This window comes from Rhamphochromis longiceps, linkage group LG23 (genome assembly GCF_057381845.1).
Source record: "Rhamphochromis longiceps isolate RC_006_pf linkage group LG23, R_longiceps_female_GT1.1, whole genome shotgun sequence".
Lineage (NCBI taxonomy): Eukaryota > Metazoa > Chordata > Actinopteri > Cichliformes > Cichlidae > Rhamphochromis > Rhamphochromis longiceps.
Genome location: NC_140578.1, coordinates 21,380,383 through 21,391,722, shown reverse-complemented (window position 1 = coordinate 21,391,722; position 11,340 = coordinate 21,380,383). Strand labels below are relative to the sequence as shown.

At 44.1% G+C, this 11,340-nt stretch overlaps 1 protein-coding gene across 1 annotated transcript; it reads left to right on the top strand.

Moving 5' to 3' along the window:
• The first annotated feature begins 30 nt into the window (after nt 1-30).
• On the top strand, nt 31-7,245 carry LOC146641860 (uncharacterized). Its single transcript, XM_085398908.1, has 5 exons — nt 31-1,482; nt 1,581-1,844; nt 2,337-2,759; nt 4,606-5,007; nt 6,840-7,245. The coding sequence occupies exons 1-5, from the start codon at nt 179-181 to the stop codon at nt 7,243-7,245; spliced, it is 2,799 nt and encodes a 932-aa protein (XP_085255034.1). The 5' UTR covers nt 31-178.
• The last annotated feature ends 4,095 nt before the right edge of the window (nt 7,246-11,340 follow it).

Sequence of the window (11,340 nt, the reverse complement as noted above, 5' to 3'; positions counted from 1 at the left end):
TCCAACTAAAATAAAGAAACTGAAGAAAAAGAAAAGCAAGCTGAGTCGCCCTAAAAAGCTAAGGACATACATCCCTGAAGAGAAACCAGACATTTCTCCCAGTGAGCTGCTGAAAACAGATAAAAACATACTCTTGGTTGGAAAACCTGGTATTGGAAAGACAGCACTGACTCATGAAATGCTGAGACTCTGGGCAGAAAGAGAAAGTGGTGAGCTTGATTACATGTTTTACTTTGACATGAGGGAAAAAGCACACATCATGAATGTTAAAAACTTGGAGGATCTGCTTTTCACTGTGTTCAGTGAACCAGATGAAGGCAAAGATGCGGTCTTACAGGATATAAAGAGACACTCTGATAACGTTACAATCATTTTTGATGGACTCACAGATATCTCTTCATCAGTGGTGGAGAAACTTCTGAACAAAGACCTACTGCCGCTCGCAAAGATCATCATAACATGCAGACCAGATGATGAGGATGAAGACTTGTTTTCTGGGGACTTTGACAGAGTGGAGGTGAAAGGCTTTAGTGAGCAGACTATAAAAACATACTTATCTGCAACACTCGGTGAAGATCAGACGAAGGTTTTGAGTAACTTGGAACTGATAACTCTTTGTCATGTCCCCATGTATGCACTGATGGTGGCTGCTTGCTTTTCATCAAAAGATGCTCCACAGCCATGTACAATAACTGAGATATACATCAATATTGTTCGATTCTGCCTTCAGATAAACAGCAAAACAAAGAAAAAAGATCTAAATTCCTTCATCAGCACCAAGACAGAAGAAATTCTGTCTCTGGCTGAAGCTGCTTTTCTTGCAACTCAACAAAAAACTGTGAATCTGACAAACCTGACCTGTAAAGACATCTGTGTCCTGTCCTTCCTGAAACCACTTCTCATTAAGGAGGCCGTGACTGAAACAATAACCACATATGCATTCCTCCATTACACAGTGCAGGAGTTTTTTGCAGCACTGTGGCTCCTGAAGAATCCTGATAAAGTCAGAGATGTTTTTCAGCAGTGCCTCACAGAGGAGAAGAAACACATGAAACATCTGATCCCCTTCATGTGTCGATTGTTGAATGAGAAGAGCCCAAGTTTGATGAAGCATCTGATTCCAGATCAGGACCTGAAGAATACATCTAACTGGTTCTTCAAGGAGCTGATTAACACATTTCTTCCTCATCTGTGTGAGCAAGAAGAGGCTGATACTGAGGACAGTGGGCTCCATGTCGACATACTGTTCTTATGCCAGTGCTTGTATGAGTCCCAGAGTCCTGAAGCATGCGTCTACCTTCTAGACAAACTGGACTACCATCTTGACCTCAGTGGAGACAGTCTGGATCCTTACCCTTGCTGTGCTGTGGCCTATGTGGTCACTCAGTCAAAGGAAAGGAAAATAAGGCTGAACCTCGAGGACGTGATCATATCAGAACAAGGAATGAGACAGCTGTTTGAATGCCTTGAAAATGTTGAGTGGTATGAATTTGGTTTTTTTTTTTCTTTTTTTGGTTTCAACACACAGTGAGAATTTTAATGCTGGTTAGTTTCATAACGATCTCTTCTTTCAATTATAGGTATAACCTTCTGCCTCAACAGCTTTGGAAAGCTTTCCTTCTCAGCGAAGAGCAGATGGACTTCGTAACCTTACTTAGTCTTGATGGAAATCATTTACACCTTCCAACTCAAGGTGAAAAGCAGCTGTTTGAAAGAGCTGTGGAAGTCATGCAGTGGATGTCTACAAAGGTTAATGTCTGCCTCTACTGGAACAGAGAAACTCCTGCCTGCCAGAGTCTGTGTGAGTCTCTGTTAGAGGCTTTGCCATTCATCAGCTCACTCAGGTATGTAGCTTTGGCTCTTGCATATTAAATAGTCTGCTTGGTTTTATCCAGTCTTTTGATAGTAAAGTTAAAATACCTCTGTTTGTGACTTTTTTTAACAACAATATATCAGAATTTAACATTTTAGCAGAACAGGTGAACAACTCATTTAAAGTTGAGTCCTTCTAGTGCTCAGTCTAAGGAGCCCGTCCATCTATCCAACCACTCATTCATCCTTCCATCCATTCTCCATTCCCGTAAGGAGTCTAATTAAATTAATAATTCCATGATTCAGAATCCGACAGGTCCCAGGCTGGTGTTTATCTTGTTGAATTTAAAATTCTGATGTCTGTTATTTTTATTATTCTCCTTTGGAATCACAGACATTGTGCACAACAAGTCTATATGTGTAGCACTAGCACGTAATGTATCAAGATTTGTGCTGAAGACTAAAGGTTTTACAGAATGTACAACAGAAATGTGTCTAATCAGTTCTGAAATTCTGCTATTCAGCTTCAGATGTCCAGTTTTTTGGAGCCATGAGAAATACCATGGGACACTGGAGAAGGAGCAGGAGAATCTGTTCATGGATTTATGCCTGAAAGCAGCACTTAATAACGGAGCAAAGTTTTACAACGTTGCGAAGAAGCTTCTTTCATTGTTTCTTGTTAAAACTGAGTTAGAAAACATCCTTCTTGATTTATATCAACATATTAAAAGCAGAGGATTTTCAGTTAACTTTGAAACACTGAGGCCGTGTTTTCAGTCCACTCCTGCAGTCTGGTCCATAAATCTCTCAGAGAGAAAGACCTCCAGCCTCCTGGAAGTGCTGAAACTCCAACCAGAGAAGAAACAAGTGAAGCTGACAGGCTGCTCACATGAAGAGAGTGAAGTGAGGAGTTTCCTGCAGTGTCTGCCTTATATCTCACAGCTCAGGTAAATGAATTGTACTTTACATGATTAACTCTACATAAAATCTCTCCAAATTATACTTTTTTGCAACCACTTTTTGATTTTCATAAGAACCACAACCTCTCCTACAGATTTTTAGTGAAAAGTAATTCATTTATCCTGAATATAACAGTTTGTCTTGAGCTTTTGCAATACAACTTACAAACAAACTTACAACATCATACAGTACAACAACCTGTGAAATGTGATGGATCATGAGAAAAATGAGCTCCTGACTAGGGATGGGTATCGAAACCCGGTTCTTGTTGAGAACCGGTTCCCACTGTTTCAATTCCTTGGAATTGTTTGCCATTTTTGCAAACGATTCCCTTATCGATTCCAGTCGCCCCGAATGACGTCATCACGTTGCGGAGCGTCATTTACCTGGCAGGAAACACGGCGCGTAAGCGGCTCAAACGCTCAAAAGTTTGGTTATACTTTACGAGAACGGATGACAACAGGGCAACTTGCAATACTTGCAAAGTAGATATTTAATTTAAGGGAGGAAACACTGCGAATATGCAAAAGCATTTGCTCACAAAACACGTGATGACCTTAGATGAATGTCGTGTTTTTAATTCCGCTCCGGACTCGTGAATCTCAACCCAGCAGCAGCGGTAACGTTTGCACGTCCTCTCCCGTTAATGCGGCAGGTAAATAATCAACTAACAGTGCATATTATGTTAGTGCGATCTGCCTTATTACAAAACCTGCCATTACTGAGCATTTAGGTGACCATGATGAGAGAGACAGAGTCTGGCTGGCTCAGATGCTGGCAGCTCTCGCTGCAGTCTACCGGTAGCATCTCCTTTCAGGCCAGGATAGACGAATGTCACCCAGCAGTGACTAAGTTTGTGGTAAAAGGCTTGAACGCATTTGCCACAGCAGATGCCCCCGATTTTCGGTAAGTGAATGCGTTTAATTGTAGGCAGGGACATTACTGGATATTCTTGTGCAATTGCTACAGAATAATTTATGTTATACTTTGTTACTGCTACAGAAGAATATTTATTTTATTATTTTACATTTACAATTTTTTTCCCCGGGGACCCTGTGACACCCCATTGAAGAGCCGTAGGCTGTGGATCTCTTAAGATCTCACTGTTGGGTTTGTAAGGCCATGTTACTCCTAAATTTCTATCTTGTTCAAAGAGAAGATATAAAACAAAGTTCTAAGCTAATCGACCTTAGTGTTCTCCTTTTTTAAAGAGAATCGATAAGAGAATCGATAAAGAATCGAATCGTTAAACAGAATCGAAAATGGAATCGGAATCGTGAAAATCTTATCAATACCCATCCCTACTCCTGACATTGTGTTTTACATCATCCACTTTTTTTAGAGGGTCAATTTTAAGCTAGCTGATGGACTGAAACTCAGTTTAAATCACTTACCCAGCTCAACGTTTTTTGAACTGCCTGAATGGCCATTTTAAGGAAACTAACAAAAGAAAAGTGACTAAAGGGAAAGCTATCCAGGGCTCAGAGCTGGCAACATGCAAACAGCCCTCATACGAACAAAGGATCAAAGTGATTATGACCAAAGTACTTATTGGTAAAATAATGGAGACAAGTGAAAAAAGACTAAAGGGTCAATGTCCTATTATGTGGCATGTCACACAGAGACTGAGTATGTCAGCATACTCTATCTGGTGGAGGGGTTGAACGTGAGCAATAGCTTCTCTTCCAGTTTGTTCCTCCTGAGAACTCTTGGGAAGTGGAGACACTGTTGGGATGTCTGTTCATTACAAGATGGAGTCTATCAGTAGTGTGTGGTTGGATTTATGAAGCTGAGATCAAATACTCACTAAATGTTTCCTTCTCATTGTTCCAGTGTTGACACTAGCTGTTCAGATAAAGAAACCAGGTTCTTTGGGAATCTGTTCTGTGCAGCAGCAGAGAGAGAACAGCAGACAGGAGAGGAGATACTGGAGCTGTTATCATCAGTGTGCATATATAAAACATTCCCTCTGAAATGGAAATGGTGTGATTTTCTCATGGACCTGTACTCTTATAAGACTAAAAAAGGCTTGAGTGTCCTTCCATCATTACAGTCAGTTTTCCAGTCAACTCCTGCCGTCTGGTCCATAAACCTCTCAGAGAGAAAGACCTCCATCCTCCTGGAAGTGCTGAAACTCCAACCAGAGAAGAAACAAGTGAAGCTGACAGGCTGCTCACATGAAGAGAGTGAAGTGAGGAGTTTACTCCAGTGTCTGCCTTATATCTCACAGCTCAGGTAAATGTACTGCACTAACATGATTAACTCTACATAAAAGCTCTCCAAGTTATATTTTTTGCAACCACTATTTGATTTTCATAAGAACCATAGAATGCTTGTCAATACTTGCATTGGCTTGTACATATTATGAACTAATAACTGGACAAATGCAGTTTACCAAGTTGAGCTGATAAATAAAAATACCAAACAGAAGAGTTTTTGTGGAACCATCGCAAGCAATGCATGGGTGATAGTGTTGTGGGACTTTGATATTAATCGACTTTTGAAATATTCATAAATAAAAGGGCAAGCATGAGTCTTGATCGCTCATATGGCAGTGACGTGCAGCGGCATGTTCATCCTACTTATGACGTGCAAAGTAGACTAAGTAGGTGACATAAAAGAAAAAAAAGAATTTGGGAGCAGCGTTTGAGATACTTTTTTACGTTATCATGGGGTCACAAGCCAGTAAAACACATAAGTTAACTTAAAGAAACGATTGTACGGTTATGCGGCCAGGTTTCAACAGTATTGGAAGGAGCTGGCAAAATGAGAAATTAATGTTATGGAAGATCTCTTTTTGTGCTGATACTTTTAAATATCTTAGATCATAATCCTGCCTACACCATTAAAATGGCTGCTCCAAAACAAGTCAAAAAATTTTGTTAAAGAAAATTAGAGAACTGGAGGCTATTGGAAGGCCTCAAACCAGATGGTGGACTCCTGAAGGGAGCCGTCAAGCTGAAGAAAGAGTCTTAACAAGCTTGGTCAGCCTGTGGGACTGCAGAGGCAACTGACAGCTACTACTGGATTATGACTTCAACAGTAACTGAAGGAAAAACTTGTGGAATGAGTTCAATGACACCATGGAACAAGACTTTCGGTGGACATCATGCAGAGATCTGAGCCAGTGCCTCTTCACCTTGGTTTTAGGAAGAACAGTAGAGTTTTCATCCTGATTTTGGAACAATGGACCAACTCTTCATCCTCTTGAAGGGACGTGAGTTGGTTCAAGCAGTCCACATGTATTTGGTGGACTTAGTGAAGGCATTGAACTGTTCCTCTGGGATTCCTTTATTGGGTGCTTTAGCAGTACAGGTTATCAGGCCTGTTGTTATGAGCTTTTCAGTACCTGCACAACCACAGTAAGCGCTTGATTGCCAGCAAAACGTCAGAATCATTTCTACTGGGTGTTGGACTACTGGGTCGTCCACCTAGCCACCTACAAGGAGGCTAGGTGGAGGTCACTTACCTAGAAGTTGATCTTATTTCTGCGTTTTGCAGATGTTGTGGTTCTGTTGGCTTCATTAGATGGTTTGCAGTGGAGGGGTTTTAAGCCAAGTATAAAGTGGTGAGAATGAGAAGCATCCCGAAATTTGAGGCCATGGTTCTTGGTTGGAAAGGAGTGGAGCTTCCACTGTTGGTTAGAGACGTTTTGTTGCCCCAAATGGATTTCAAGTATCTTGGGGTCTTGATCATGAGTGAGGCGAGAGGGAAATTGACACCTCAGGTGACACATCAGACATATTGAATGTAAAAGCAAAGCTGTCAATTTACTGGTCAATTTACAGCCCAACCCTCATCTATGGTCATGAACTCTGGGTAGAGACAGAAAAATTGACATCCAAAGGGTGGGTGTGTGAGGTCAGATATTTAGGAGGGAATCAGAGTAGAATCATTACACCTAGACAATAGTATAATATATCAGAGTGAGTTTTCAAAGTTTTGTAGTGCTCTCACATATGCTAAAATTGCCAAAGACTTTAAAATGCATCTCCATAAACTTTATATAGCCGCTTGAAGTTACTCATTGATTGCAGGCTCAAAATGTTTCTTCCTTTTTGTTCCAGTGTTATTCCGTGGAAGTTAGATGAAGAAATCAGGTTCTTTGGGAGTGTGTTCTGTGCAGCAGCAGAGAGAGAGCAGCAGACAGGAGAGAAGATACTGGAGCTGTTATCATCAGTGTGCAGATACAAAGGATTTCCTGTCAAACAGAAATTGTGTGATTTTCTTGTGGATCTGTACTCTTATGAGACCAAAACAGGATCGAGTATTCTTCATTCATTACAGTCAATTTTCCAGTCAGCTCCTGCAGTCTTTTCCATAAACCTCTCACAGAGAAAGACCTCCATCCTCCTGGAAGTGCTGAAACTCCAACCAGACAAGAAACAGGTGAAGCTGATAGGCTGCTCACATGAAGAGAGTGAAGTGAGGAATTTCCTTGAATGTCTGCCTTATATCTCAAAACTCAGGTAAGCAAATTGTACTTTGCATCATTAATGCTACATCAGATGCTTTGAAAATGATTTATAGATGTATTTTAAGCCAAAAAGTTTGGTATTATTGTACGGTTTAAGTATTCATATAAATGCAGCACAAAAAGTAAGAAATTTTATCTTTGGTTGATTATTTATTTCTTTGCTTCTTAGCAATACATCTCATACTGTTGGAAAGCCTGTGTATTACAAGTAAGGAAAATGTTTTGTGGGTTGAACACTTGAGGGATCAGTTGGGCATGCTGTTCATGGCAGAGTCAACAACACAGCTACATTGGCTGACTTGCAAGAATGGGATGCCATCCCAAGGCAGTGTGTGACCAAGCTGGTGACCAGCCCAACCAGGAGGAGGTACCAGGCTTTTGTGGTTGTGTATGGTTCTGCCAGGTGCTACTGAGGCACCTGTTTATTAAATGAATCATTTGTTATATTGCAAATATGTCTTGTTTCTTCAGACTTCAATCCCCCAATTCAATAAATGACACCTTTCAAAAGTGAATAGCAGAATAGGCAGTTTGTGTCATGGTCCTGGGCCTTGTTGGCCCAGTATTCTTAGTTTTCTTGTATGTTTGTATTTTGTTCCCTATTTAGGCCATGTTTCCTGAGTTGCCCTGTTGTGTTGTTCCCTAAGTGTTTTCCCTTCGTGGCTTTTACCCCCTGTGTGCCCCTCTGTGTATCTGTGAGCCCTCGTCTCTCCTTATGTTTTATTCCATGTTTCCCCAGCCCATTATGTCTGTGTTTTCCCCGTGCTCTCTCTCCTCCTGTCTGAACCTCTGTACTTCCTGTTTGACTCTGCCCGTCTCCCGTCAGTGTTATGTTCACCCCGCCCTGTCTCGTTATGGTTATCTGTGTCAGCTGTGTTCCCCGTGTGTTCCCACTTTCCTTGTTAACCCTCTGTGTATTTCTGTCTGCGTCTCCCTCTGTTCGGCGTCGCGTTCTCCCTCATGCTGTGTGTGGTTCTCCCCGTGTCTTCTGGTATATGTTACAATTAGCTTTTCCCAGTGTAGTTTAGTTTTGTATTGCTTTGGTATCACTGCTTTCGTTTGTCACCTGTCAGCAATAAAGCTGCATTTTGAGTTTATCCCCTGAGTCCGTGAGTTTGCATTTTGGGTCCTCATCCTGCCTGCCACACAGCGACCATGACAGAAGAACGCGACCACGAACTGGACCCAGCAGCTCACAACCCCTCCGCGGACCTCCAGGAAGACTTGGTCTACACGGTGGAATACCACTGTGAGGAATGGGCGACGCTGCCTAGAGGCGAATACCGGGAGACCGTAGCCGTCCGTCTTCAGCGGATGGTGTCCGGGCTCCCGTGGCTATTCGGCGTGCTGCGCCCCCACATCCAGGACTTTCTTGTGTCCGCCGTGGGCATCCGCCCGGGGCAGCTGTCCCAGAAAGAACCGGAAACGGTCAGGATTGGGACCATGGGGCTCACCACCGTTACGCCGCCTGTTCGCTTCTCATCGGCTTCTACATCTTCGCCACCGCCTGTCTACACTACGTGGCGCACGGAGATGCCAGAGGCCAGCGACTTCGGTGAAGAGGAGCGGCAGCAGGTGTTATGGGCATATCGGGAGGACGAGCTCCGTTGGAAGCCCTGGCTTATCACCGAGGAGGAGCTCTCGTCAGCTGTCCCACCACAGATCGACCACCCACCCTCGCCGCCGCGATCGGGCTACTCGTCTCCTGCTTCCTGCCTGGCACGGATGTGGTCTGAGGGCGAGGAGCCGGTCGCCACGGAAGGCCAGGCTGAGCCCACGGCCGCCCCTAAGAGGAAACGGCGTTCCCGCCGCTGTCGCGCACCGCCACGGCCCGTTCTGCCCTCCACTGAGCAACACGAGGTGGCTGTGGGGGGCGCGGATTCCGACCTCGAGGAGCGGCAGCGCGCCGCATGCGCGCAACTGGAGGAAGAGCTACGGGAGGAGCCATGGCTCGCTCCTCACTACGGTGAGATTTTCCGCGGGACACGCCTAGCCCTTGGGGGCCCCCGGAGTTGCCTGGAGCTCCCGCCTGCCGCCCCGCCAACACTCGCCTCCTCAGCCTCTGTGACGCCACAGGAGGCTCCACCTTCCACGTTAACGGGGCCCACGGCCAAAAGGAAACGGCGTTCGCGTCGCCATCGCATCGCCCGACGCTCGGAGGTGAGTGAAACTGTCCAGTCACTCCAAGTTACCTCTGAGCAGAAGGCATGTGAGGTGGCTACAGACTTAGCCGGTGATATGGCTAGCAATGAGCTGTTCACCAAGCCGCAGGCTAGAGACAGTTCTTCTCAGTCAATCACGACTAATTCACTCACTCCTGCAGGGACCTTAGAATCCACACATAGACTGAGAAAGACTTCCACTGCTTCTCATGTTGATAGTGGGAGGGAGGTGTTTCCTTTTGTGTCCCTTTCCGTGTCTGCAGTTCCAACCAAGTCTGAGTTGCCGGTGGCTAATGTCTTCCCTCCTGACCCGGCCCTGCTCCTCCACCAGTCTCTGAATGAAGGTAACGAAAGCATAACTAGTGCTCCGGTTTGCCCAGCTACACTTGTTTCTCACAAACGGAAAACTGTGAACACTGATCATGAACCCATGTTAAGTCATCATGAGGCAAACATAACTGCAGATCATGGTGACCTGGGGCCCGTTCTTCGTACGTCGCTTACTACATCCAAGATCAAATGACACATCCAAGATCAAATCATCGCGCTAACCGTGAGCTCGCTAATCCGGTTCCCCGAACACACCTGCTGTTGACGATTAGTACAGCTGGACGCAGTAATGTGACATCACTGGGTGTCGTAAAAGGGGCTACGCATCGATAGTAGAAACATTGATCGGCAACCCTCTGATTGGTCGGCGAAAATGTCGAAGGGGCGTGCTCGGTATTTTTCGGCAGCAGAGCAAGAACTCATGAGTGCGGGATTTCAGGAGTTTCAGAGTTTAATTAAAACGCAAGAGAACACTGCAAAGGCTGCAAAAGCAAGGAGAGAGGGCTGGCAGAAAGTTGCTGACAAATCAAACTCGTAGGTAATTTAATAATAATAATAATAATAATGGATTCGGTTTATATAGCGCTTTCCAAGGCACCCAAAGCGCTGTACGATACCACTATTCATTCACTCCCACATTCACACACTGGTGGAGGCAGCTACGGTTGTAGCCACAGCTGCCCTGGGGCAGACTGACAGAAGCCAGGCTGCCATATCGCGCCATCGGCCCCTCTGGCCAACACCAGTAGGCGGTAGGGTAGATCTATCATATGACACTATATTGTCCAATATCATATGGCATTATATTATATTATAATATGTTATATTATATCCCCTTTCACATTAGAGCCACAACAGGACCCACAAGAACATGGGAACAAGTAAAAGTGGAATACAGGAGTATTCTACAGAATGGTAATATTTATCTCTTAGATTGCTTTTCGTCTCTTGGCAAGGTAATACTGGCCTGTAATACTCTGTTAGTTTGTTCATAACAGCAACCAAGAAAAGGGCAGAGGAAAAAAAGACAGGTGGTGGTCCTGCACCCCCTCGTCAACAAGTTGGTTAAGTAAATAATACCCTCACGGGAATATCGATATCTCTCTATGAGCACACTGTCGCGCTGAGCTAAAGGATCCTGTCTGTCCCGCAATATACGCTGGATTCTGAGGACTCTCCTTATCAATCTTGCACCTTCCGCAATGGGTTGGTCGCGTAAACGGACAGGACATGGCTGCGACAGACTTCCCAAATCCACCTTCGCTTTTATAGCCGTGGTCTCTCATCTTGATTACACGAAGTAATTTACAATTGCTACTCTGAAATATGAATTACATCTGTAATAATCACATACATGTAATAGAATGTTAATAGTTCATTTCCCTTTTTTTAGGAAATGACCTGTATGTATCTGTGTGACATCAATAAAAGTTCTTTATAAAAGTTCAATAAAAGTTCATGAACTCATTAATGTTTGAGGCATGCAAACATTACATTGGCGACGAGAGTAAAGGTTACAACCAAAGCAAGACGAAGAAAGTTGCCCTACCCGGAGCTTAAGAGACAAGAACATGGCTGCACACGCTACTCCACTTCCAC